Source organism: Alexandromys fortis, unplaced genomic scaffold, assembly GCF_014885135.2.
Source record: "Alexandromys fortis isolate MF-2015 unplaced genomic scaffold, M_Fortis_MF-2015_v1.1 scaffold_27, whole genome shotgun sequence".
Taxonomy (NCBI): domain Eukaryota; kingdom Metazoa; phylum Chordata; class Mammalia; order Rodentia; family Cricetidae; genus Alexandromys; species Alexandromys fortis.
In genome coordinates this window covers 3,394,817-3,422,770 of record NW_026067952.1, presented here as the reverse complement: position 1 = coordinate 3,422,770, position 27,954 = coordinate 3,394,817, and the positions used below count along the sequence as shown (strand labels likewise).

General features: G+C 48.1%; 2 protein-coding genes across 5 annotated transcripts in view; one reads left to right on the top strand and one right to left on the bottom strand.

Annotated features, from left to right (window-relative positions):
• Nucleotides 1–12,827: 12,827 nt before the first annotated feature.
• Nucleotides 12,828–27,954, top strand: part of Sys1 (SYS1 golgi trafficking protein) — a 30,542-nt gene continuing 15,415 nt past the window's right edge. The window contains exons 1-4 of one of the 4 annotated variants that reach the window (XM_050151043.1): nucleotides 12,828–12,995; nucleotides 13,183–13,419; nucleotides 15,283–15,350; nucleotides 16,525–17,715. In XM_050151043.1, the coding sequence (XP_050007000.1) occupies nucleotides 13,258–13,419; nucleotides 15,283–15,350; nucleotides 16,525–16,765 (471 nt within the window). In that variant the 5' untranslated portion in view covers nucleotides 12,828–12,995; nucleotides 13,183–13,257 and the 3' untranslated portion in view covers nucleotides 16,766–17,715. Of the gene's footprint in view, nucleotides 13,053–13,182; nucleotides 13,420–15,282; nucleotides 15,351–16,466; nucleotides 16,489–16,524; nucleotides 17,716–27,954 lie in introns of those variants that run through there. The other 3 variants (XM_050151047.1, XM_050151044.1, XM_050151045.1) reach the window with 3 other exon arrangements.
• Nucleotides 21,408–27,506, bottom strand: Tp53tg5 (TP53 target 5). The gene is made up of 3 exons (XM_050151048.1): nucleotides 25,833–27,506; nucleotides 25,512–25,642; nucleotides 21,408–24,225 (listed from the first exon to the last, which is right to left on the bottom strand). Exons 1-3 carry the CDS (start codon nucleotides 25,986–25,988, stop codon nucleotides 23,790–23,792), a joined length of 723 nt encoding a protein of 240 aa, XP_050007005.1. The 5' UTR covers nucleotides 25,989–27,506; the 3' UTR covers nucleotides 21,408–23,789.

Below are 27,954 nucleotides of genomic sequence, written 5' to 3'. Positions count from 1 at the left end.
AAAAAAAAAAAAAAAAAAAAAAAAAACTAAGGGGAAAGGGAACTTGTCAACACTTCCAGCTCACCCAGCAGAAGAAGAGGCTAATTTGTACCTTCTGCCAACTTCTCTGGCATAAATACCCCCTCTGTGGTTGATTTCAACCCACCAATGAAACCTTACTGAACATGGAATTTGGAAGTGATCTGAAGTGCTCACATCACACAATAGGTATTAACATTTCAAAATCTGTCAATTAGCATATTTATTTACTTACTTATTTATTCATTTTCACTTCGAGACAGAATCTGGCTAACTTGACCCAGACTGGCCTTAAACTCATAACACGCCTACGTCAACTTTCCAAATCACTGGGATTACAGGCCTAGGCCACATCAGGCTGATATAAGCAATCTTAAGAGCATAAATAATAAAAGTATAGTGAGAAAATTCAGAAGCAATAACTTTTGAGTGATTTCCTTTATGTTTCTTTGTTTTGTGATGGCTAGCCTTGTGCTGATGGCTAACTTTAAGTTTCAAAGTTTAAAAATTCCAGTGCTTAGGAGAATTACAAAACAAAATCGGATCTCAGAATGTCAAGGGATTTTGAGGGCTGTTTTTGTAATTGCCTGGTCCTGTGCGTGCAGCTTTAACAAACTTGCTGTTTACACGCTGTAATAGGTCCACAAGGTTAACTGCTGTTTCTGCTTCTGTAAACAAAAGCTTGTTTTTACTAGGGATAACTGGACACCTGCAAGACCTATGTTTAAAAAGCAGAACATAAAAAGAAAACAAAATGGTGGGATGATGGCTCATGCCTTTAAATCCAGCACTGGGGAGGCAGAGGCAGGTGAATCTCTGTGAGTTGGAGACCAGCCTGGTCTACAAGAGCTAGTTACAGAACAGCCAGAGCTACAGAGAGAGACCCTGTCTCAACAACAAACAACCAAATAAATAATAAATAAATAAATGAAAATAAAACTAAAAAAACAATGTAACTTTTTGCTCTTCGTCTTGAATTACATATAATCTAATGTGGCTAGGAGCTGGGCTCAGGAATCTCCGGTTGCATATGTATCCTCCTCTTTGTTAAAATGTATCTATTGTCAGTCTGGCAAACCTCTGAAAACCTCAGAGGTGTAACAATTTATTTTGTATTGGTGATTGAACCAAGGCATACAAACTAAGTAAACATCTACCACTGAGATAGACTGCCAGCTGTTTATATACGTGTGTGTATGTGTATGTATTATATATATATAGTTTAATTACAAATTTATGTAATTTAACTTATAGTATAGGTTTAACAAGTAGCTCACAGAGTTGTCCAGATTTGGTTCTGCTGAAGCATTTACTGATGCCAACATCTGGGAAGTATCAAAAAAAAAAAAAATAGGGGTAAAGTTGTAGCTAAAACCTATGCCGTTCAAGTGTGAGCAATATTCATCCAGGCTTAAAATGATCAAGTTAGGAAGAAAGAAAATGCCCCAGTCCGCAGTAAGACAGACATTCCCAACAAAATTTCATGCACCACATGTGTGCCTGGTGTCTGAGGGAGCAGAAAAGGACATCAGAGCCCCTGGAACCAAACCTGGGTCCTCTGCAACAACAACCAGTGCTCTTAACCACTGAACCATCTCTCCAGCCCCTGTTCCTTTCTTTTTTTTTTTTTCTTAATTTTTAAGATGGATTGTTGAAGCCAGGAGGTGGGGGCACACGCCTTTAATCCCAGCAGTCAGAAGGCAGAGGCAGGTGGATCTCTGTGAGTTCGAAGCCAGCCTGGTCTACAAGAGCTAGTTCCAGGACAGGCTCCAAAGCAATATTGACCATTGAAAATAGCCATCTGCTAAGGCATTTGATTCAATGAGATACGTGTAAGAGAACAATGTAAGCATGTTATTTGTAAGTGTTATGAATTTACAATAAACTGGACTGTACAATCCTTGCAACATTTAAACAACTACTGAAAAATTTAGCTACTAACTTAAAAATGTAACTTTAAAATGATAGTAACTTGGGAAGGAATACTGCCAGAACAGGTTGAAAATGGTCAGCTTATAGTTAGCAAAAGTTCTTTGCAGGACTGTCCCAACTACCTGGAACTACGGACTTCATTATCCCTTTACCAAGTTCTGAAAATCTCTTAGAAGAAATACAAATATGTTTTGATGTAATTATCTGTGGATTTATGGAAACTGAACCTGGGCTTCGTGGATTGGGAGCAGAGAGCACGCATGAAAAGTCTCTATGAAGCGTGGACAGCTTCAGCGGAAACATTGCTCAGAGGAAGCAGACACAGGTGGATGACCTAAAAGCTTCCTGCCTGCCAGTCTAACTGACTCATCCATTTCTACACCAATGAGAAACCTGTCTTAAACATAAATAAATGAATTAAAATAGTGGCGGTGTACTCCTTTAATCTTAGAACTCAGGAGTCAGAGGCAAGCACATCTCTGTGAGTTCCAGGCCACCTAGATAGTAAGACTCTATTTAAAAAAAAAAAATAGCTTCTCGGGAATGACAGCCAAGGTTGACCTCTGACCTACACACACACACACACACACACACACACACACACAATTGGTAATAGCAAATTAAGGTTCCCAGTGTCCTACATGGAGCTGAAGCTTAAAAAAAGGAAAACAGAAAACCAAAAAGAAAAAAAGAAAGAGCTGGCCAACACAAAACCTAGTTTTAAAAAATCTCGATTAATTATTATTATTGTGGGGGTACAATAAAGGGGTCGTGCACATGTGTGGTGGTGAAAATGTGAGGGTCAAAGGGTAAGTATGTGGACTTGGTTCTTTCCTTCCATCTTTATGTGAGTTTCTGGATGGGATTCCGAAGTCATCAGGCTTGTACAGCAAGCACTTTATGACTGAGCCCTCATACCAGCCCCTTACATAGCTCTTACAATCAGAAATTGGTTCCAGGAATTGCAAGGACGGAGCAAAGTTTGCAAGCCAGTTTGTTGCCAGGCTCCTGGGGCAATTAGGAGACCGAGGATGGGTGGCGGGCACATTGCACGTACTCAGCTGTGGTGGTTTCTGCCGCCGTTCCCTTGTTCTGTATCCCTGGGTTGGGGGAGTCCGTCGTGGGCCACACACTTATGCCATCCCCCAGCTTTCATTTCAAGCAAATGAAAGTGATGTGCAGTATCATCAGGCATCCTCCTCCAGCGGAACTCAAAAGATCAGCTGAGGCACAACCTGTGACAGGGTGAGGTGTGTTGTACCTGGAACATCAGAGGCTCCGAGCCCCAGGTTCTCCAAACTGTCATTACATGCTCCATCTCCTGGAAGTCCTGGATGTCTAGGACTTCCTTTGGGCGATTTCCCTTTCCCTCTTGTGTTAGATGGCACAGGCTCTTTGATTAGAGAGAATAAGGCTGTGCAATCTGGCGCAAGACTCTACCTCTCTGTGCCTCCATGTCCTCATATACCACTTGGGGAGTCATTGGAAGAATGTTGACAGCAGTTAGCCCAATACCTTGCCCATGAACTGGTAATCAAAGAGGTCTCCCATGTAACACATATTGAGATATTCCTCACCCCAGTAGCAGCCCCCGCGTAGCAATCAGGTAATTTTAACACTCTTTCAGAACAGCTACGGGCGCTCTTTCCCTCAGAATGGTGGCTGCTCTTTCTGATCTTCCTCACTCCACACAAACCTCTCCCCAGTTCCACATAATGACAGCTTGGACTTTCCAGAGCTCATGGAATGTCCAGCCGCCGCTGCCTTGCATAACCACAGAAACTGGAAACACTCTGGTCAGAAGGCTCCTTCTAGACCACTGAATCCAACAGTACCCCCATTGTGAGATAGGCAAACCAAGGCCAGTACTGGGAGTCAGCAGCCACCAGAAGTATTTGCAGGTTCTGAAAATAGCTCCTCCAGTTATTCTATGTGCTTTGCCTAATTTTTTCCTCATCTGACATCATGGATTTGGTTTTTCACTTGTCATCTGTTTTGCCTGTTGGATATAAGTTACATGAGGCAGGGATATTGCCTTGCCCATGGCATATCTATCCATATCACGTGTTGGGTGTGGTGATGCATGCCTTTAGCCCTAGCATTCTGGGAGATAGAAGTAGGCAGATCTCTGAGTTCGATGCCAGCCTAGTCTCCAGAGTGAGTTCCAGGACAGCCAGGCTGCACAGAGAAACCCTGTCTCAAAAAAAACCAAACAACAACAACAACAAAAATTCTATCCTGAAGGAAAGCTCCTCAATCAGGAAGGCGGACAACTCAAAATAGCTCCAGGAAGTCCCTGAAATTGACTAAATTCTCTAGGCCACTGCCAGAGTAAACAGTGAAAGCAAAAGAGCAGAACCTAGCTGCAAGAAGACTGAGAAGAATCGAAGCTGCAAAAACGACTGAGACCAGAGCAGCTGGAAGAAGCAGAAACCTTCTGAGCAAGCTGCCAGGAAGAGGTTTAGACCAGGTCACTTGGAAAGGACAGTCTCCAACCCATGGAGCTGCCTGTAGGCTGTGCAGTGTGCTCCAGTTCCCAACTTTTGTGAGTTCTCACTCGTACTGGAGTGGGCCTTGGTGATGCAGTTGCCTTTGATTCTTTTGGACTCCTGTAAGTAACCCCTCACCTGCATTTCTGTGAGCAAACCCAATAAAGCCATTGGCTCGCCGAGTTAGACTTTGGTGGTATCTGTACTTTAGTCCGTTGTGAGATCCCTATCTAGGGTGAGTAGACATCTCCTCGGGAAAGTTTTATCACGTGGCAACACTGTGGGTGATCCTCTTGGCTTTCTCTCTCTAAATCCAGCTCTTGCAGATGTAAGGAATATATATCCTCAAACATCTTAAGAAAAAATAAAGGTGGATGCAGAGGCACACACCTACAACCCCAGCACTGAGAAAGCAGAGGCAAGACCGTGGAGAACTGGAGGCTGTCCTGGTATATATAGTGAGACCCTGGCTAAGAAAAGAGATGAAATAACGGAGGGGAGAAAACAGAAAGGGGACTTGAAGACGTGGACTCCAAACCAAGGCTGAAAGAATACACATACTATGGTGATTTTCTGGGTTTGTAAACTTATCTACAGATTTCCTTCCTTTCTCTGTCTTTCCTTCCTTTCTTTCATTTTTTGTTACCCTGAGACAGCATCTTTCCACATGTCCTGGCTGTCCTAGAACTCACTATGTAGGTCAGTCTAGCCTCAAACTTACAAAGATTTGCCTGTCTCTGCCTCCCAAGTGCCAGGAAGATTAAAGGGGTGTACCCCCATGCCTGACCCTTCTTCTCTTCCTCCTTACCCCACATTCTTCTTCCCCTGCCCCTCCTCCTGCCCCAGACCTTGCTAGAGTTCTGCGTTCACCTGGGAGATGTGCGCAGCCATTAGCTCCAAGTCTGCATGGTCTTTATTTGAGAGGCTTCTTTTCCCTGGGTGTGTGCTTCTCTTCCTTCTGTTGACTCTCGAGTCTCTCTCCTCCAGTCGGTACTTGGGGGGCAACTATTCTCATTGGTTTCTCCAGTAAACATCTGTTGTTCCTCGACTAGAGATCTGCACCTGAGACAACAGTACTCATTATCAGTTGGCTTAGGAGTGGGCACCCAGCTTGTGGCATCCCCTGATGTTAGCACCATCCTCACCTTGACCTCATGAAGTCAGTAGCTCATCTCTTATTTTACAGGTGAGAAAGGAGACACGACAGCAAAGCTTCCCTCCTGACCTGCAAACCCTCCACCGAGTCATATGTGCCAATTGTCTTTACCACTGAGATCTGGGGCTGTTGGTTATGCAGCAACAACTGACGAGTACAGGATTCAGACCCAGGTTTCTTTGGTTTTCTCTGCCTTCCCATTTTGTCCCACTGAGCTTGCAGCCCTGCTTCCTGCTCTAGACAGCGCACACACATGCACAGACACACGGACAAATGTACACACACTCACAATCGTTTTAAAGGGCCGGTGCTGTTACAGCCCCTCTTTCTCTGCCCCTCTCTGCACTTTGGCACTGAGAGAGCGTTCTTCCTCTGAGCTACACACCTCAAGGTCACAATCCTCCAGCAACTGAGAAAACAAGTGCTTGGAGGAGGTCACTGAGTTATCTTGGAGGCAAAGCTTCACTTGGGAACCCATCCCTGGGATAATTCCACAGCAGCCTACCGGTGCTGCGTGCTTGACATAGACCATCACCTGGGCACTTCTGTGCGGTGGGCACGATGCCATGCAGTTCACATGCCCAGCTCCTGGAGCAGAGTGCGGTGAGGATTGTGGATCAGTGACCCAAGCATTTTGCTGAGCCTCCCTTAACCTCCCTAAATGAACATCTGGTCAAAGAGGAGGCGTGCGTGCACCTGTGCTGCAGATGTTACTGGAACCAGAATAGGCTTGCAGAGAAAGATCCTAGAGAAGTGAGGGAAAGATTGCAGGCAGAGAACTTGCTTGACTAGTGTGCATGAAGCCTCAGGTTCATCCCTAGCATGGAACTGCAGGGAACATAACTCTCTATAGTCCTAAACCTGCCTGGTTCTAATCTTCATTGTGTGCAACCATTATCTCGGGTTCTTGCCTTTTGGTCCATCTATTTGGTGACACCGGCTGTTAGAAACACTGACGACAATGACTGGCTTGTCCTTGCCCTGGCTCACACACTCCTCACCTTTCAGGATGAGTTTGAAATGCTACTTCCTCAGAGACATCTTCTGCTAAGACCGGCTTGTTTCCCTGTTCTGATTCTTTTACACAGCTCTCCTTTGTTGTTATTATTAGTTTGGGGGGGGTGGGGAGTGGCAGTCTGTGTGCCTGCCGTAACAGGCATGTGGTGGTACAGTGGGCTCAGGGGGTTGCCCTCAGATCGTCTGCTGTGCATAGCAAACACCTTCACCCATGGAGCCATCCCACCGGCCCTTCACTCTTCCACGTCCACGCTGGGTGTTTGCGCTTGTGTCCTTGTGCCTTGTCCATTTCCCCTCTCGCACGCTGAGGTCCTGAGGAGGAAGGGCTGTTTCTGTTTTGCATTCACCCTGTGTCCCACAGCCCAGCGCGGTGCCAGCTACTTAGTAAGCACTCAGAAGTACTTGTAAAGTAGATGAGCGACGGCCTACTCCCCTCCCCCACTGTCCCCTCATCCTTTGCTTCCTCCAAACTCTGTTCCTCTGCCCGCGTCCCAAGGGTGTTGTGAGTTGATAGAGGCAGGTGCTTTGCCCACTGCTCTGCCTCACCAGCCCCTTCACGCTTTTCATCGCTTGATATGAAATGTTCCATTACCGCCTGGCTTGCTTGTCCGTGGTCTTCATGAGGCTAGCAGTTCATTAACTTTGTTCGTTTATGCCGTCTGAACCCGTTCTTGGCAAACAACATATGCCCAATGAATATTTATCAAACAAATGAACAGCTTTAAAAAAGGCTGAGTGTTAAAGCTAAGAGCATAGAATCATTTCTAGGCAGGGACAGGAAGTTACGTCTATGACAGGGTTGGGAATGCTAAGAGCCAGGCATGATAGCACATGCCAGTAATCCCAGCACTTGTGCAGCTGAACAGGAAGATGAGTTTGAGGTCAACCTGGACTACATGATGAGTTCCAGGCCAGCCTGGACCTATACTATGAGACCCTGTCTCAAAAAGCCAAAAAGAGGAAGAAAAATAATCAAATCATGTGAAATGGGGAGGCACCCATTTTACCTCTCTTTTTCCTTTCCAGGGTGTCTTAGGCATCCGTAACTAAAGCCTGGATCAGAGTCCTGTGTTCAGGGAAAATGGTACCATCCAACTAGAGGCCCAGCCACCCACTAATATGCCTGGCATCACCCCTCACCATGGAGAGATGGTTTACAGAAAAACTACCAGTGATCAGGCTTAGAGCACAGAAACCTGTTTCTCCACTCCTCTGGTGTACAGGGATAAACTGGAAATTTGTGGAGTGATGGCAGATACACACATTCTCCAGATATTTCTTAATTGTGTTACCATTGTTTGGTTTGCAGCGCTGGGGACAGAATCCAAAAGCTTCTGCGTGTTAATCTAGGGCTTTCTCTCTGAGCGACAGCTCTAGCCATTGTGGTTCTTAGTTTGATTATTCCTGCTGAGGAGACCCTCTACACACCAGCTGACTGTGAGGTTTTCATCTGTGAAATAGGCAATAGTTATGCTCACTTTGCTGGGGAAAGCAGATGAGGTTATGTGGGTGAGAGTTTTATGTAAACTGTAACCATCCCGATGCACTTTGTGGAGAGGAGTCAGACTGACTTGGGCTGGAGTTCAGCTCTGCCCCTTTCTGGAGGTGTGGCTCTGGGCAAATCAAGCCTTTCTTTGAGCCTCAGGTTCCTTATCTGCCAAGTGTGAATACTAACAGTGTTTACTACTCACGGGCTTATTTTAGAAGTCAAATAAGGACCAAACGAGATAACAGAAGCCTGTGGCATACAGTAGGTGCCCAGCAAATGTCCCTCTTCAAACACATGTGCACACACACACACACACAGCCCTTGACGCAGCCAGAGTAACAGAGTGTTCTCAGTGTGGAGGAGAAAACAGGCAGCCAATGGGCTGGCTCTCTAGTTTCCATTCTAAGAACGGAACTCACTGGCCAGAGTCCAGGCTCGTCACTGATGTGGAGAATAGAAACGAATGCCAACCTCCTACATGGAGTTTCCAAAAAGTGTGAGCACACTGTTGCATAACCTGTCTCCGGAGAACTTCTACAAACTATTCCCCAAAAGGAAACGTGAGCCGGGCTGTGGAGCGAGCATCCTCGGGAGGAGGGAGGAGGGGAGCTGAGGTGTGGGGCTGGGATCGGGTAGAGAAGCTGCTGGCTCTGGTGGCACAGGCCTGTAATCTGAGCTATGCCAGAGGCTGAGACAGGAGGATCACAAGTTCAGAGGCTGTCAGGAGAACAGAAAGAGTTCAGAGCCAGTCTGGGCCGCCTAGACTCTGCCTTAAAATAAAAAGCGAAAATAGGGCCAAGGAAACAAGTCAATAGTAGAACACTTGCCAAGCACAAGCAAGCCCTAGGTTCAGTCTCAGTATGAAAAGGTGGACAGACAGACACAGAAGGAGCCATGTTTATTGAACTCCTACTATGTCCTAGGCTCTGGGTTCATTCTGGTACTTATTACAGTAAGATCCTTGTCTCAGCCCTGAAAGCTTAGGTATTTCCACTCCCACATTCCAAAGGAAGAAATAACAGCAGTAATTAATACTGCCAACACTTACACAACACTGACTGCTTATCAGGCTAAGCACACATTTGATCCTCAGTACAGTCAACTATAAGGGTGCTACTGTGGTCCTTGTTATGGAAGAGAAGACCAATGAGAAGGGGGTGGAGGGAGCGAAATAAGTTCCCCAACAAGGCTGTGGTAGAGCCAGGATTTGAACAATCCCACGTCACCTGAGTGACTTACCAGGGTAGATCAGGAGCTGACCCTAGTACTAATTGCCCTTAAATGCTTGTAGTTAGGCCTCAGTGACCAAATGATTAGACACTCAGAGGACAGTTTGTCCTAGCTTGTAGCTATTCGCCACCTCTGCTTCTGACCCAAAGTTTGGATTTCATTCATAAGTTTGTAACCACAGACTTGGCAGCGCAGGGAAGGCCCTTGGGGACCAGCTATTCTAGTCCAACCCCCTCGTATTACGAATGGAAAAAAACCCTAAAACCCAGGGAGAGCCAGGGACACATCAAGGTCACAGAGAAGCAGTCTGTTGGATGGAGGAGTTGGTTTGGGGTCACCTACAGGCAATCTTTTGTGGTTGCTAAATATGTAACTCTGAGTCACTCTTTAAATGTAGTAGTATTATTGTCAGATATCTCTACGTATCCAAAGTTTCGGGAGTTCATGATCCTATCTCAGCCTCTAGACTTGAGAGTATAAGGATTATACGCATGTGTCACCATACCTACCTTGGGATTAGCTTTAAATGTACAGATTTTTAACTGGAAGGGTCATTCAATAGCACAGTGTTTGTATAACATGTGAGGCCCTGGGTTTGATCTTTAGCACTGGACATACACACACACACACACACACACACACACACACACACACACACACACCCCACATGCTTTTGGAGGTCAGTTCCAAGCTGAAGGAGTCAATTTCCTCCTCTCACTGTGCAGGTCCCAGGAACTGAACTCCGATCTTTAGGCTTGACAGCAGGTGCCTTTGCCTGCCGAGCTAGCTCATCAGTCCCACGAGACTGATCTCTATGCTCTGCTTTCATAGAGGAATCCAAATGTGCCTTGTTTCTCGAGGGGTTCTGACATCACAGGGTATTATTGCATTTGGAAGTTGGAATCCAATTCCTGGCTTTTCCTTTATAGTCCCGGATATTAGGGCCCGCCAAGGGACTTGCCCAAGGTCATACAACAAGTCTGTGAGATCTAATTCCAGAAATAGGCTAAGGGACTGGTGAAGAGAACTGTCAGGGTTCCTTGAGCTCTTGGCTTCCTTGTTGGAGTCGGGTTAAGACGTAGATGGTGGCCATTTCCCGGACTCAGCAAGGTAAGAACCCAAAAGCTGAGCCTTCGAAGGGAAAAGGAAACAGCAGAGCAGGAAAGGACGTGGCCAGTCACTGGGGCTTTCCCAGAGGCAAGCTCTAAGATCCAAGAATGACATCAGACGCTATCTGTCCACACAGTTCTAAAGCTACTTGTGAGTCCTGTCTCAGGACGACAGGGAGCACTTCTGCTGTGGGGGACGAGATGGGGTGGACTGAACCCAGCTGTGACGTGAAGAGGGTGAATCGGGTATAAAGAGACCTGCCTGTGGGAAACCAGGACAAACTTCTCCACTCTGTGCCTTCTCTAGACCTCCACGTGCTCCTCTCCCTCATCCCCTCGCTGCAAGGCTGAGTGGAGGAATTTACTGGCCCTTTCCCTGCAGCGCCATGCTCTCTCCTCCCTTCTCCTGCCATTGGAAAGGAAGTTGGTGTTTGCAGCCAGAGACCCTTCGTCTGAGTCCATCCTTGGCGCCTCTCTCTCTCTCTCTCTCTCTCTCTCTCTCTCTCTCTCTCTCTCTCTCTCTCTCTCTGTTCATTTTGTTTCTCAAGACAGGGTCTCTCTGAGTAGCCCTGGAACTCGCTCAGTAAACCAGGCTGGCCTCGAACTCAAAGATCTGTCTGCCTCTGTTTCCCAAGTGCTGGAATTAAAAGTGCTTGCACCACCATGCCCTTCTCAACCTCAGTTTCTTTACAAACAACTGTCTTGGGTTTTGAGAATTATATCGCTCACGTGTACTTGACAGTCTCACAGACACTGTATCCTGTGAATCAGAGGACTAGAAGAGTCTGAAACGTGCTGAGCTGTTCTGAGGTACCTAAAAGATGGTTGAGTTGAGAAGTACCTCAGCAATCTTTGGGCTAGACTCCAAGTGAATTATTTACAGTTTCCAAATGACAAGAGAAGTCACATACCCTGGCCAAAGCCTCGTTTTTTTTTTTTTTGTTTGTTTGTTTTTTACTTTTGTCTGGGGTTCTAGCAGTTCCAAGTGGTCACATGACTATCACTTGCTCTTCGGACTGGCAGATTATGTGGGGTTTTTGTAAAGCGTTTAAATGGGAACATAATTCATGCAGTGTGAAGTAGACGTTGGAAAACATTCATGTAGTCCAGCTCCTCATTTCATAGACGGGGAAGCTGAGGTTTAAAGACGGGAGTGGCTCAGTGGTCACATTGCTAGCAAGTGACAGAGCCGGCGGAAAGCCCACACTCTTCCTAGGACCTCCTACTTCCTTCCTTTGTGCTCTTCTGTGAAGTTGGGGAACTTGGGTCTTTGGGAAGAGAAATCAAATGAGTCATGGGTTTGCCTTTGCCCTTTCTCTGCTCTTGATTCATTCAGCAAATATTTACTGACTGTCCACTATTCCGTCTCAGGGAAGGCGGAGATAAAAGTGAACATGGAGGTAGGCAAGGTCAGGTTTGATGCCAGCTGTGACTTCAGGAGCTGCCTTTTTCTCTCTGTTGGATGGCCACCTTAGCACCCACTACTTGGCCATTTATTGTAACCGTGTCCAAAGTGCAGGGTAATGTCTCATGTGTCCAAATCTTCCGAGCCTCACCTGGATTGCAATGCCTAGTTTGCCGGGTATATGGGGACACACCTTTAATCCCAGAACTCAGGAAGCAGAGGCAGGCAGATTTCTGTGAGTTCAGGGCCAGCCTGGTCTACAAAGCAAGTTCCAGGTCAGACAGGGTGGTTACACAGAGAAAACCTGTCTTGAAATGAACAAAAAGCCTGTTTTCTCACTAACTTTATGTCTTTAAGACAGTATATTGCCCCCTTCTCTGACCTTTAAACATCATGATAATGAGAAAGTGACCAAAAGAAGATATGTAGAAAAGCCTGAAAGTTCTGGATTAACTAAGGAGAGAAAACACTGAGAATCTAACCATGAAGCTGGTCAATGTTTAACCCATTTTTTTCCCTTGAAAAAGTGTGTGTGTGTGTGTGTGTGTTCCAATATGGGCCTGGAATATAGCAAGTTTCAGACCAGCCAGGGCCACATAGTGAGACTGTTTCGAAAAAAAGTTCGTTTTGGTTAAATTTAATTTGTTGTGTGAGCACAGCAGTCAGATGACAGCTTGCAGGAGGGAATCAGTTCTCTTCTTCCAAATTGTGGGTTCCAGGGATTAAACACAGGTCTGGCAAGCCTTTAACACGCTAAGCCATCTCGCCATGCTTCAAATGGTGAATGTTTTTTTCTTTTATTTATTCCTAGACTTTCCACCCCTTTCCCTCATAGGAATGGACCTGCTGTTTTTTTTTAATTTCCCTCTAGAGGGCGCGCAAGATTCACGGCTTTGTGCCTCGCTTCCGTTTGCCTTCATCCTTCCTCCTGCGCATGTGCACAGTTGACTTCCTGGCCGCTCTCAGAACGGCCCGTCGGCCGCCGTCCCCGGAAATGCATTCTTCCCACGCAGCCGCAGGCCGCCGCTCTTCGGCCTCTCTAGGCCGGCAGGTCCTCCGCTCCATGATCCTGTCTGTCAGCGCAGTGTCGGGAATCCACGGGTGAAGCCGGACCGCGCTCGGACGCTTCAAACCCTCGAGCCGGTCGCGGGTGAGTGAACCCGGGAGGAGCCAGGCGGACGGAACCGGCAGGGTTTCCCCTGACGCCGTGAGTGGGTCCGCCCGCCCCGCCTCCCCCACCTCCCGGAATGGTATGGCTCCTAGGTCCCAGGCTCTCCCTCCCGCGGCGTTGCCAAGGCGACGGCCGGCCGGCTGAAGCTCCGGGTGTCTCCCCGCAGGTAGCCCGGCGGCCGCGGGCCGATGGCGTGGCTGCGCTGAACGGCGCGAGTGGCTGCCGAGCCCCGGGGGCCGGCATGGCGGGCCAGTTTCGCAGCTACGTGTGGGATCCATTGCTGATCCTGTCGCAGATCGTGCTCATGCAGACGGTGTACTATGGCTCGCTGGGCCTGTGGCTGGCGCTGGTGGACGCGCTGGTGCGCAGCAGCCCTTCGCTGGACCAGATGTTCGACGCGGAGGTAGGCTTGGAGGGATGGAGTAGGAGTGGGTTTTTGTGGTCCGGCACCGCCGAGCGCTAGATCCAGGTAGGCCACGTTCTCATTTTGGGGACCTAAGAAAGAAGGGATTCCAGGCCCCCACCCCCATCTGTGAAGTGGAATGACTGAGGGCAGGGAGGCTGATGAGTTCACTCTCAGGCGTGTCCAGTCTTGTGATGTTGGGAAACGACGTACCCACGCTCAGGAACTGCGCATTCGAGTTAAGACAAAACAAAACAAAACAAAAAAAGGGGGGGGGGGAATCTCATAGAGTTTTAAATAACTTTACAGTTTTGTGTTGGGCTGCGCTTATAGCCGAGGTTGAACACACATGGCTGAGGCAGATACTACAGTCAACAGGCTTATGTCCCAGGCAAACATGGAAAGTCTCTTTGCTGAGACCCTCCGGAAAAAAGACTACACTTCTCTCAGCTCAGATTTCCAGGGACCACAGTAGGAAGAGGAGCAGATAAAAGGGCACCCGGTGTGGTGCGGTGGGAACTATTAGGTGTCCTAAGAGCATCTTATTTAAATTTCACTCTGCTTGCTGTGTGACTTGTGGCAGATGTCACCTCTCGTATCTACAAAATCATGCTGTTGGCATTAGGTGGTAAACTGTAGTACAAAAAGCTTGCCCATGTTTAGAATCCAATCGAGCTGGAGGAACTTGACAAGTTGTTTTACCTTTCCAAGCCCTTTCCTCCTCTGGAAAGTGACAGAATAACCCTGTCATGTCACCCACAGTAAAATGGTAAAAGTCCCAGAGGGGCCTGGGAATAAGAAAATGCGTGTGTGTGTGTGTGTGTGTGTGTGTGTGTGTGTGTGTGTGTGTGTGTGTTGCACGCCTTTAATACCAGCTCACGGGAGGCAGAGGCAGGTGGATCTGAGTTCGAGGCCAGCCTGGTCTACAGCGTGAGTTCCCGGACAGCCAGGATACACAGAGAAACCTGTCTCCCCCAAAACAAAACAAAACAAAACAAGATACCAACAAAAGAGGGAAATGCTTTGTAAGGGATAGTGAGCGCCGAGGAGGTTGGTGGGAGAAGGGGGCCTGTGATAGTGAAGAGCTAGAGCTCTTGGTTCAGGAGACCTGGCATGGGGTCCTCGTGCTTGCTACTCGCCCTCTGCCTTTAGATAACTAATTATTTGAGAAGAGACAGTAGTGGCATTGTGAGATCATGGATGTCAAAGGCCTTTGCAAGCTGAATTATGTTCAGATATTTAGTGCTTACTAGTACTCTGTCAGCAATAAACACTGCACACATTCTAGGTGCTGAACACTTTGTGGGAGGCGCCATCCTTCTTGCAAGGGCATAGGAGAATCCAGTTTTGTTGCAGAGGGGCCTGATGCACACAGCCTGGGTTCCAACTCAAGGTTCAGCAAACAGTTATTGGAAGGATGAGGTAGTAAAGGTTTTTTGGTCATGCCATTCAACTCTACCTTTATAGTACAAAAGCAATCATAAGTAAGCCAGAAAATTGTGAACGATGTTTCAATAAATCTTTGTTTGCAAAAACAAAGCCTGGCCTGCGGAGCATTAGTTTGCTGGACATCCTTTTTGACTCTTGCTTCTTAGTCACTGCATCACCTCAGGCAACTTCTCTAAACCCTGTGTTTTCTTTTGTAAAAGGAAAATGGTATCCTTCCCTCATACCATGAGGCTCAAATGAGATTCCACAGTGGGTGTGTGCAAAAGAACCATGTGGGAAATAGGCTTCTGTGTGGATGAAGGTGTTGTCTTCTGTACTCTGGGACGAGTGCTTGTGCCATAGGCTGTTTGCTAGGATTCTGGGGCTCCGCCAAGTCGCTTCTCTAGCATATCTCCCTTTGTGATTCCCCCTCAGATCCTGGGCTTTTCCACCCCTCCAGGCCGGCTCTCAATGATGTCCTTCGTCCTCAACGCCCTTACCTGGTGAGTATCACCAGCTCTACTGTACTTCTTTTGTGTCTAACTGGAACTAACTTCCTAAATGTAAACAAGAGGCAGGCTGGCACTTCTTGGGAATGGTAAGATGGGTGGAAGAGCATATTTCTATGGACTGGCCCTGTCGTGGGTCTCCATTGTTGCTTTGAATTAAGTTCAAAGTTCTTCGGTCACTGTGTGTGTGCTGCCTGATTGTGTACCCAGATATGGCGTGAGCTGAAGAAAGAATTAGACCAGGAACCAGGAGAATTGGCTTCCATTCTTGCTCTGTGCCATTGACCCAGTTACTTTACTCCTCTCTGGGACCCGGGCTCCTTGTATATAGTCCAGGGGTTGGACTAGGTAACATTTAAGGTCACTCATGACCACTGCCCTTTTTTTTTTTTTTTTTTGATTTTTGAGACAGGGTTTCTCCGTAGCTTTTGGTTCCTATCCTGGAACTAGCTCTTGTAGACCAGGCTGGCCTCAAACTCATAGAGATCCCGCCTGCCTCTGCCTCCAAGTGCTGGGATTAAAGGCGTGTGCCACCACCGCCCGGCCACTGCCCTTTTTTTGAGGACCAGTTTAGCATAGGGACCAAGGTCTTAGACTTGAAGCAGACTCACCTGGCCTTCAGCCATCCACCACCTTACCACTAGTGTAGCGAATTTGGACAGCTTTATCACTTTTCCTCTTCAGTAAAGTGGGACTAATCTGATCACTTAGCTCCTAGTTGTACGGTTTATTCATGGGTAGTACTTTAAACAATCTCATGTACATTATATTATGACTTTACGCTGAAGGTGGGGAATGTCTAGTTTTCTGGCTTCTCTTGAATAGTGGGAAAGTGGATTGATTCCAAGTGCCAAGATTTGCCTAGGTGCAAGTAGTTTCTGTCTGCATTTTGCATAGAGCATGTGTACTTTTTGGTATACACCAGTCCTGGTGTGTACCATTCCTGGTGGGTGTTTGTCATCAAACTCATCTTCCCCCGTTCTCTCAGACCCAGTCTTGATGTCACCCAGCAGGTCTCTCAGCATCTGAGATAACAGCCCTTGCTTCTCACTTACTTTGCTCGCTTCTGACCACTGTGCTGTCATCCTAATTGTCCCCCATCTCCCCAAGGACTTAATGTAAGGCCAGGACAACCCAGTGACAACGCGCTGATGTCCTTTCCCCACAGTGCCCTGGGCTTGCTGTACTTCATCCGGCGAGGGAAGCAGTGTCTGGATTTCACTGTGACTGTCCATTTCTTTCACCTCCTGGGCTGTTGGCTCTACAGCTCCCGCTTCCCCTCGGCGCTGACCTGGTGGCTGGTCCAGGCTGTGTGCATTGCACTCATGGCAGTCATCGGGGAATACCTGTGCATGCGGACGGAACTCAAGGAGATCCCCCTCAGCTCAGCCCCTAAATCCAATGTCTAGAGTTGAGCCCTTCGGATATTCTGCTGGCATTTGGGCCCCCTGTCACCTTGGGCTGCTCAGACCTCCAGATGGGGTCCAGCCCGAGTCGGAGAGGAACCCTGGAAATGTGAAGTCTGTTGGTGGAGAGATAGTGAGGTCCTGTCACAAAGGCAGGTAGCAGTCATGATCGCAGCTGCAAGAATGGCCTCTGCCTGCTGGAGCTTTGATATCTGGAAGCCAGGACGGGGACCTCATAGAGGGTGGTAACAGATTTGGAACCATGTCAACTCTTGAGCCATCATACCGTCACCAGCCTGTTATTTTTAAAAAGGAAAAAAAAAATCAAGGATATCTGATTGGCGCAAACACTCTTCTGGTTGCCTGTCTTGCCCTTTGGGACAGCTGGTACCTTTGCCCCGTTGCCAAACCACAGTGGTTCTGTGTGGAGAAACATTTGACTTCTGGGTTCGTAGCCACAAAAGAGGTGTAGGTGCAAAGTACTAGGCCGCTGTCAGAGGACGAAGGATGAGGCCTCAAGCACAAGAGCAGTGCACAGCCTGTGCCCCATTAGACACATACAAAAGTGTGTTTGTGTGTCCGAGAACCTCTATATGGACTCTACCCTGCTGCCAGCTCTCAACACAGCAGGCTGCAGGATCCAGAGAAGAATCCCAGCACCCCCTTCCCGCAGCCTTAGCTTCGTAATAAAAGCCACGGTCTGCTCTCTAGGAATGACCAGGCCCCAGCTCCCACTGGACCTTAGTTGTGGCAAGAGTTTCTTTTTCCTCTTTTGTTTGAACTCTGTGGTGGGGGAGGGTATGATGGGTGCGCAGCTTCCCCATGGCAAGCTCCACTGACGGTACTGGAGGAGACAGGAATTTGCTGTGAAGGCTAGAGTTTGCTCCTAGCGTTTCCTCTGTGAGGTGCTGGCAGCTGTCCTTTCTAGGTACATAAATACAGTATTTTCCACACTTTTGCCTGGACTTACTTTATGATGTCACTTTTAGGGCAAGAGAAAGCAGCTGTGCACAGGAGTCATAAGAATTAGTATTTCCTCCTTTCCCAGAGTGATTTCTCCAATCAGATGAAGTACTGACTGCCAGGATAAGTATGGTAGCACTTGGTTACCCTAATACTCAGGAGACTGAGGTAGGAGGATCATGAGTTTGAGGCTAACCTGGTCTGCATGATCAACGCAGATGTTATAGTGAATCCCTGTCTCACAAAACAAGAGCAAAATAGTGTATCCTGCACTCGGCCTGCATCTGCCCCTGCGATGCCGCACGTGTGGTCCCTGAGCACGTCCACGGCATGCACTTGTATGAAACAGGCTGTGTTTCTTTGGTTTCTGGAGCTTGCCCAAGAGAGCTGAGTCTCACAACTAAAGATGAGTTTTGTTTCCTCCCTAGGGAGCCTTTCTTGCCTCTTGGCTCTCAGCCTTGTAGAGTAGGGAGTCGCAACTGGCAGAATGAAAAATCTGAGAATGAAAGCACCCGGGCAAAAGCTGTGAGTGAGCTAGCGTGAGGCCCTTGGTCACTCGGGGTTGTGGCTACGCTGGCTGCAGGGCCTCAACCCAGCTGCATTGGTGGATTTCCTCCGACACACTCCTCAGGCATGTGACCACAACGAAGGGCTAGAACGTTCAGCATGGCTGTGGTCTCCCTGGAGCTGAGGAGTCTGCTGCTCCAGGCAAGAACAGTGCTGGTGTTCTCTTTCAGTTGCTTGTGCCAGCTTTGCCTGCGTAACTCCTTTGATGAGAAACCTGTCTTTTGATGCCCATTTGATTTTTGGAAATTGAAAAAGCACCAGAAGAAACCAAGGTGACTTGTTTGTTTTTTTAACCCCAGTAATATAATGACTGAGCTGAGTTGACTAAAAATTGCATGAACTTCCCCAGAAGGCGTGGAGACAGAAACTGAGGGATTGGAGACAGGTATATCCCCATAGCTTGCTGGCCGTCTTGCTTAGCTGAAATAACAGGTTTCCAAGTCAGTGAGATACCTGTCTCAAGATACTAGGCAGAGTGTGTTAGAAAATAACATCTTGATGTCCTGCTCTGGGCTCCGCACATGCACACACACACACACATTCAGCTAGCACACACACAGTTTATGGTCTTCAGATGCGTACAGTTTCTAAAGCAGCAATGTGAATGGTTTCTAGAAGTGAGTTACAGTCTGCAGTGGCAGTGACATTTTGTCATTTTCATAACAAATGCATCTATTCTATTGAGTGCTTAACGGGTGTCTATCTAGCAGAAGGCCAGGGACTTGTTTTTTCTCATGTGGCAATCTCAGTAGGAAGTCCCATCATCCGTATCTTCTGTTTTTTGTTTGGTTGTTTATTGTTTGTTTGGTGGTTTTGTTTTGAGTCGGGGCCCTGTGTAGCCCTGGCTGACCTGAAACTCACTCTATAGACCATGATGGCCTCGAGCTCCTAGAGATGCACCTGCCTCTTTTCCACAGTGGCCAGGGTGTTCTCCACCCCGCCTAGCTCCATCATCCACACCTTACAGATGATGAAACTATGGAACTTGCCTGTGGTTGTCAACCTCAGAATCTGGGCTCTGGAAGTGGCAATGATATGCTTGTGCGGCAAAGGTGAATAACTGGGGTGTATAAGCTCTGATGGGTTCAGCAGACTATGACCTTAGACCTTCAAATCCCAGTGCTTGAACAGAACTTTAAATACGTCACTAGCTATTCAAGAACAGTGCCTAGGTAACATACAAATTAGGAGCAAGGATTAGCAAGTGACGCAGGAACGCAGGCTGGGTGTTTAACTCCGGAAGACTACAGTCTAGAGGAGAAACCTGCGTCCAGCTTCCTGGTGAAAGAATATGCCTTTCTGGAGAGCTCAAGTCTTGACCCTGCCTCTTCCCTCACTCTGCCTAACATCTGAATTCAGACCATTTGGAGAGAAATGTGGAGAACTGTGTAATTGCCACTTAAAACAGTTTATAGCCCCAAAAGATAAGGAAGTGTGGCTCAGAGGCACCTCTAATGCTTCCTGTCTAAGCAGCCCTGACTAGAACAACTATGTGGAAGCCAGAATGCACTGACAGAGATCTTGGAGGGAGGGGTTTTGAGGAAGGTTCTAGGTCCTCAAGTCCTGAAGGGTTCATAGCTCAGTAAGTTTTCTGGAAGCTGAGTTTCTTGGACTCTCTGTGGCTTCAGGGTGACTTCCTTCTGACCAGAGGGCAGGCACATCTTGGAGGAAGGTGATAAAGCTACTGAAAAGAGTATTGAGGCAGGGAAGGGAATAGAAGCTGAGTCGTCCTGGCCTTCCGTCCTCGAGTCTGTAGGAATGGTGGCAGGGTGGCAGGAAACTGCAGTGGGTCAAGAAGAATTGCCGAGTTGGTGGCTGTTGGCTAGGGTGTGTTGGGTCTCACTCTCCAACCCCCATCCCTGCAAAAGATAATGGTGTAGTGTTTCCGTGTAACTATATACATGTTCTTCATACTTCAGATGGTACAATATCAGGATGGTGGTGAGGGCTATACAGTATTGTTCAGGGAACAGGGAAAGTGTACATGCTCAGTATGGATGGACATCTTTATTGAGTATTTTCCATTTACAGCTGGCTGTGAATGGCATGGTATAGAACCCATGCATGCAGGACTGTGGAGGGCAGAGTGTACTCATTTCTTTGATTATTGTGAGAATTGCACAGTGTCTGGCAGGTAGGAAGTAACCCATGATTCTGAGTTCCCAGCCTCCCTCCCCCTTCACCGCTTTACAGTGGAGGGGACCACAGCCTGCTTTCTCCTGTTGGCCGAACCTGCAGGGCGCTGATTGTAAGTTCTCTCTCAATCCCTGCATCGGGACCACTAGACGTGGGAGGTAACAGTTCACCCCAACATCACACAGCTGCTCAAAAGCCTCGTCTTTTCACGTCCTGCATGTTTGAGTGAACTTGAGCCAGATAATTGGGACATCTTGGGAAACTGACAGCTAGGTCCTTTGCAGGCTCTTAAGTAGGAGCTCACCAGGGAGAGGCAGAGCCAAGACTGAGCAAGTCTGGCACAGAACTGGGGAAGTCTAGGGAAAGGCTGAAGTTCTTCAGCACCCCACAAACTGGCTTCCCTGCATAAGCCTCATCACTTCAGACTCTCTGAAATGTGTGTTAGTGTCCCCCTTTTTTTGAGACACTGTTTCACTATGTAGCCCTGATAATTGCTATATAGACCAAGATGTCCTTGAGCTCACAGAGATCCATCTTTCTTCTGTTTCCAAATGCTGGGAATTAAAGCTGTGCCACTACTCCCAGCTTATGTCCCTTTAAAAAAAAAAAAAAACAATTGAAATAGTGAGCTGTGGCACACACCTTTAATCCCAGCATTCTGGAGGCAGAGGCAGGCACATCTGAGTTTGAGGCCAGCCTGGTCTACATAGCAAGTTTAACACCAGCTGATGCTATGCAATGAAATTCTATCTCAAAAAAAGTGTATCTGGCTCTTTGTAATGATAGAGTGTTTGGCTAACGTGTGCGGTACTGTGGATTTGATACCCTGTGCACATGTGCACGCATGCACCCCAAAAATAGAAGAAGCCAAATTCAGAAGTCCTATGACTTAAATTGTTGAGTCGATGCTTGAGTTCAGTTTGATCACACATATATACACACATGCACACCCCTCCAGTTTACTCTTAGGAAGCCATTTCTGGGATACGCTTTCCTCAAATAATGGGTTTACCAAACCCAGAAGAACGTCAGACTTAAGTGGACTTCCTTACATACAGGAAAGTGGGCAGTGGGATGTAAGCTGATGGCGGTCATGTCAAGGGCATGGGGAGGCTGGAAGAAGTCCTGTTGGAGAAGATACTGGGCCTTCCTTCCACAGGCCATGCTAGACCTCAGGCTCTGCCCACACGGCTAAGCTGCCATCTTCTCTTGGGGCACGCAGGGGAAATTGCCAGCCCTGAGCAGGCCTTCTCCAGTGGGGCCTGTACTTGAATCCCTCTCTGAACAGGCTGCCATGAAGACAGAGCTTGCTGCCCTGGCCACCCACTGAGGGATACACATCTGAGGTCACAAGTTCACCATACCAGTTGATAAGCAGGAGGTTGGAAAGAAATTGAGGAAAAGTTTACCAAGGTTGAAGGGACTCAAGATGGAGACCACTGAGCAGGAAACAGCTGGAAGGAGTGACTGGGGAAGAGGTTGCTGGGAAATGGCAGGAGCAGTGATGTACAGAAGGGCCACAGAGTGCTCAGATAGCACTGGGCTGCTCCCATAGGAAGAAGCATGAGCAGAAGCAGGATAGTGGGACAGCCTTGGTGCCAGGTTTGGCTCTGACTGGCCCATGTGAGGCTGCCCCTCCAATGTAGACGGCAGTGCCAGGCATAGTAGGCAGGGGCAGTGCGAGAGGAAGGTTAAGACACCGGTCCTCGCATCAATCTCCCTCCCAAATGAGATCTTGTCATCACTGCCCTGCCTCTCCAGAAGGGCTCTGCGACCCTGCCCTTCAGTGGCTCAAAGGCCGGGTACCTCACCTGCAGGCACACCCATTGATTGCTGCTAGCCTCAGGAGGCTATTAGAAGGTTCTAGTCTTTGTCCAAAGAAAACCTGGGTTCCCCTGCCCCATCCCCTCAACCGTGTGTGCAAGGCCCTATAGTTCCTACTGACAATAGTGCTCCTGACCGATAAAGTCAGCCAGGGATCGGGCTTCAGGGTAACTGTGCTATTACACCTGAACTGTAGGACACAGTGCCAACTCCCCACCTACCCTGGTGTTTCCTATGATCTGAGATCCAGGAGGCCCAGTTATTGACACCACATGCATTGATAGTCAGTGGGGAGCTGGATTCTGGGATGACTCCCTTGGCCAAGGCAGGCTCTGCGTGTGACTTTTCCCTCTCTTGGGAAAGTGGGATGGAGAAGCCAGGAGACGGGGCAGGGGGTAGATTTTGCTCCAGCGCCTCCTCTCTGAGTAAGCCATTTGCTATATAGGTGTACAAGTTTCTGCCTCTCCTTGGCTCACAGGACCATTGTGAGGCACCTGCACCCAGGAGACAAATGACTTCATAGAGGAAGTGTGCACTGCCCAAAGGAGCCAGCCTGTGGGGGATGTTGAAGGATTATAACTTGGTATATTTTCTGCTGTGGTTTTAGGAAATGACTTTAGGAGCGTAGGGATGGACCCACGACACACTCCCTCCCCCCTCCCCCCTGCACCTCCCCCAGGATCCTTGCCCTCCATGTGTATGTGATTGCCAGCACCAGACAGGCGGAGCCAGTGGTGATACTGTTCAGTGGCATATGAGCGATTTTATTGTAAACTCAGGAAATTCCCGCTCTTCCCTCCCTTTAGCTGATTGCAGGATCTCTACTTCTTAAGCTTCAAGTTCCCATCCAGGGTTACACCACCTGCCAGCAGAGAGCTCCATGTTAGTCATAGAAATCACCCCCAGGGGGCGCTGTTGTCCAGTGAGTGGGCACAGGGCCTGGGACCCTTGGTTTTTGTGGCAAGTTGGGGCTATCTCCAACTTAAAGGAAACCCTTTAAGGTGGACCTCAGGAGTCAGTCGCCCTCTTCCCTTCATGAGCACCTCAAGCCATGATGGGAAGAGTTTCTTGTCTTTAAGAACTTTTTCTTTTTAGCATAAGTCTTACTTAAAACATGACTAAATAAAATAGAGTTGATTTAGCCTAAGGGGAGGAGATGCAGCAAAGCCCAGTGTGGCTACTTCCCTCCTCCCTAGCTTAAACATCCTTTGGGATTCAGGGCCACAGCGGTGGTTCCCACTCTCCTGGGGTCTCCAGACAACTAGATGATACACTGGGTCCCACATTTCCATTGCACCTTCCCTAGAGCCCAGTCAACTGAGCTGCATCCTCAGCCCAGCTATTACCCTGCCGTGTGGTCTGGTCAATGGCTTCCTCTCTCTGGGTATGGGGCCTCCCAGTCCAGCCACCCACAGTCAGCAAGACCCAAACCCCTGAGTCTAGGGCTCAGGTGTGGGCCTGCATGAGGGGCTGCATCTTGCCTTGGCCTGGCAGTGGTGTCGTCATACCCACCTCATATGGATGCTACACAGGCAGCTCAAAGTGACACCGAGCAGAACCGGGTACAGGGGCGCTTGACGCGGCGTAAGGCAGATGATCTGCACATGATCCGGCGCCCTGGGGGGTGGATGCGTGTGGGAAGCCCCTCAAACCAGACCAACTGGTCAGTTTCATCCAGTGGTTTCATGTTCATCTTGGGAGTTCTGTGATTGTAGATCTTCAGGAAGACAATTCGGGGCTCCTTAACATGTGGTTTCCTCTTCTGGTCTCTGGTAAGCAAGCCATGATTCTTTGCTATCTTGGGGACTTTAGACTTTGCCTGCTTTTTTCTCCGTGACGCTGCTGCAGGTGACCCCTCTGACGTGTTTTCATTAGGTTTCTCTATGGACTCTGCTTTCCTGGATTCTGATTTCTTCACCAGGGCCAGAACGTCTTGCAGCTCTTTATTCTTTTGTGTCACTTTTACGTTGTCCCTGACAGGGAAAGGAAAGGTCAGCGGAGCAAGGGTCCTTCTAACCCAGTCCTGAGCAGTCGCTGTGGTGCTGCTTCAGGGAGCCTGCTAGAGCTAGACTGAAAGAAGCGTCTCTAGTGCCTGGAGGTACTATTAGTTTTAGTAGAAAGGATGTGAGACCTTGGCAAGGCAGAAGGCATGACCAGTATTTGAGGAGCCCAAGGGTATATATTTTGTTGGCACCTGCCGCTACACTAGGCTTCTGTCTCAGCCAAGAGGGAAGACTGCCCAGTGTTCCTTTCCAGTTATATTCTAAGAAACCATGGGTCTCTGAAGAAGCTTCTCCGTACCCTCGCTTGGGCTAGGTAGAAGTCAGGATGAGGGCAAGGTACCTCTCACATTGAGATTTAGAGACAAATGTTTTTAAGAGATATTTCTGTGCTTCAAGAACTATGGTGGTCTGTGTCCCTGAGCTTGGTTCTGGGCTTCTCGGTTGTTCAGGGGCCACATCAGAGAGAGATGCCTGAGGAAGTTTTCGGGAGTCTGAGTATCAGATTGAGCCAGGCAAAGTCCCGTGCCTGCTCACCCTGGCTGATGACAGTGATGGCCACTAGGGGCCTGTTGTCAAGATCTGCCAGGTGTGTAGGAGGCAAGGAAGCAGCTGGTCTGGAGAGCAGTCTTTGGAGACAGTATCTAGATGGAATAAGACATTTCACCTCCCAGAGCCCAGCCAGGGTCTCCATCATAAGATGGATAATCTCATGTACCTAGGTTGTCGGGAAGAAACATCTAAGGGTGGGGGGGGGGCACGTGTGTAACATGTAAGCAGAGTGGCTGGCACTTATATAAATGCTCCCCAAATTCTAGAGTGGCCCATGAGTAATCAGATTCTGAGCAAGATAATGTATCTTCAGATTCAGAGGGCAGTCTGTGAGACTGTCTCTGGGTTGGGCTGCAGGCCCAGGAGGAAGAGAAAGCTCCCCACATGCACACTCAGTACCACAGTTATAGGTGGGCCCTTCACTAGATGACTGTGATCACTGTTAGAGCCACAGCTTTGATTTCGGGTGGGAATGACTTCAAACAGGTACTCTGCCAATTGTCAGTTCAGTTGGCTGAGATAAATCCCTTCATCGCTGGAGTCTCAGTCCCTGCCAGTAAAACACCTTGCATAAATATCTGTTGCACAGAGCCCTTGTGTAAAGCAGGCCACTGCTCCCCAATCCCTCACCACAGTGCCTCTTCCTAGGAAAGATAGTTGCTGGGTATTTTGTATGTGTGTGAGGAGGGGGTGTGGAGGGAGCTCACCCAGAGGAGATTTGGAGGATCTTTGGAACTCTGATTATTAAATTCCAACACCTTCTGGCCAGGCTATGCAGTTCTCGGATCCGGTCATTTGAACTCTTGAGTAACTTCAAGAGGGACAAGTTTTTTAATACCTGCCAGGGTCAATAAACCAGAAAATTAGAGGCTGCCGCTCTCCAGGGTCGCCTTCCATGCCCTTTCTATGGCTTGGCTCAGCTCAGGGCTAAGTCTGCTGGCTCCCCGGGGTCACTGGGTCGGGACGTGGGGTAGCACTTCAGTGGGGGTTTGGTTCCCCTAAGCAGGGGCTAAAATGGAACATCTCACCATTTTAAGTCGGTTCCGCTCAATTAGTTTGCTGACAGGCTGATTTTTCTTGTCCTGCAGTTTCTCATCTTGCATCTGAGAGACAGGAAGAGAGGGAGAGCTGGCATAGAAGGAAACCCCTTGCATGCTGCACTGTGTCTCCATTTGACTGAGCATGCTTTGACCAACCCTAGACTGGGAGTCTTGCCAGTTTGGCTTTAGAACAAAACTGAGACCATTTTAACTGTACCCTGAGACCATTTTAACTGTACCCTGAGACCATTTTAACTCTGCCGGCCTCCTTTCACCCTTCCCCTTTCCCTTCTCTAAAAGGCTGGATCATTGATAAGATCTCTCACTTGCCTGGGCTTTGAGACAAAGTCTGACCTTGGAAACCACTCCATTCTTGGGCCTCTTCTTTGTAGATGGATTCATGCTGGGGCTGTAGGAGCAAGACTGGACCCCACACTGCCTGCACCCTGCCCCTCTCACTTCAGCCAGCACTTGAGCTGAGCAATATATGATGGCGCTAGACCTGCCAGGCAGTGAGCTGTGACATCACTAAAATGTGTGACAGCGTCAAGGCTGTGTCTCTGGAGGGTCAGAAGGCCACTCCCATCTGGAGAAACAGTAGGTGACAGGCACCCATGTCCATGATCACAACCTCCCTGTGAGGTAAGATGGTGGACCCCTTCTTTTAGAAGAAGAAGCTAAGATTTTAAAAGGTGGGGCTAGACAGATGGATGGTTCAGTGGTTAAGAGCACTGATTGCTCTTCCAGAGGACCTGGGTTCAATTCCCAGCACCCACATGGAAGCTCACAACTGTCTGTAATTCCAAGATCTGACACCCTTACACAGACATACATACAGGCAAAACACTAATGTAAATAAAAATAAGTTGTTACATAATTTACTCAGTTCACACGGCTGCTTGGCGGTAGAGCTGGGACTGTGATGTAGGCCTGACAAGCCAGTCCGTGAGAACTCTCTCAAGCTGCTCCTGCACTTAGCCATGCCACGTGTGTTGCCGGGCACCTGCTGCATGTTTGAAAGTCATTGTGTGTTTGTGTGTGTGTTGGTGGAGGTGCCAGTCAGTGTGATCCCTTGGAGCTGGAGTTACAGGCAGTTATGATCTGATTGGGTGCTGGAAACCAAACTTGGATCCTTTGTAAAAGCAGTTCATGCTTTTAACCACTGAGCCATTGCCCCTGTCCCCTGGTTTTTTTTTTTATGTTATTTATTTATTTTTTTGACCCGCACTTACTGAGAATTCCTCGTTCATGGGGAAGTCCTATTTTGTTTTTTAAATAATTGTCTTGATGTGTTGTCCTGGCTAGCCTCAAACTTGTCTTCCGGCCTTAGTTTCCTCACTTGGAATTGCAAGCATGTGTCAATCACAGTTTAGCTGACATTTGTGTTATACTTTCTTTGAATCTTGCCTACGTCTTCCATGTATGGCTAGCATGTGGTTATGTCTAAACAGATGTGGTATCCACATCTGTGTTGGTGTTTGCACTCGAACTGAAGGGTAAGAAGATGAAAATGTGAAGCAGTGTGCCGAAATTTTCTCAACTTCTAATGATGGGCTCTGCATCACTAATATTTGCTCCAGGGCTTTCCTTTTTTTTCTTTCTTTCTTCTTCCTTTCTTTCTTTTTCTCTTCTTCCTCCTTCTCCTCCTCTTCCTCCTCCTCCTCCTCCTCCTCCTCCTCCTCCTCCTCCTCCTCCTCCTCTTCTTCTTCTTCTTCTTCTTCTTCTTCTTATTTTTAATTTATTTTTTGGTTTTTCAAGATAGGATTTCTCTGGGTAACAGACCTAGGTGTTTGTAGGTCTGGCCTCAACCAGGCTGGCCTCAAACACACAGAGATCTGCCTGCTTCTTCCTCTTGTGTGCTGGGATTAAAGGTGTGTGCCACCACACCTGGCCTTTTAGATAGTTTCTTAAGGCCAGACCAGTGACCAGCCATTTTTTTTTCTGTAAAGGGCCACTACTGTGGGACTTTTCAGCCATAGTTGTGACTGCCTACTTTAATTCTGTAGCCACTGATAGGATATAAGTGAGCGACCATGGCCTTACTGAAGAAGACTGTTCACAAATACAGTCAATGAGCTGAATATGGCCCATGGCAACTGGGGACAAATCA

Coding starts and splice junctions, on each gene's coding strand:
- Tp53tg5 (XM_050151048.1), bottom strand. CDS start 25,988: ATGCTCAGTCAAATGGAGACACAGTGCAGCATGCAAGGGGTTTCCTTC. Junction 25,643..25,832: donor AGCGGAACCGACTTAAAATG/GTGAGATGTTCC, acceptor TGACCCTGGCAG/GTATTAAAAAACTTGTCCCT. Junction 24,226..25,511: donor ATCCTCCAAATCTCCTCTGG/GTGAGCTCCCTC, acceptor TTTCCCTGTCAG/GGACAACGTAAAAGTGACAC.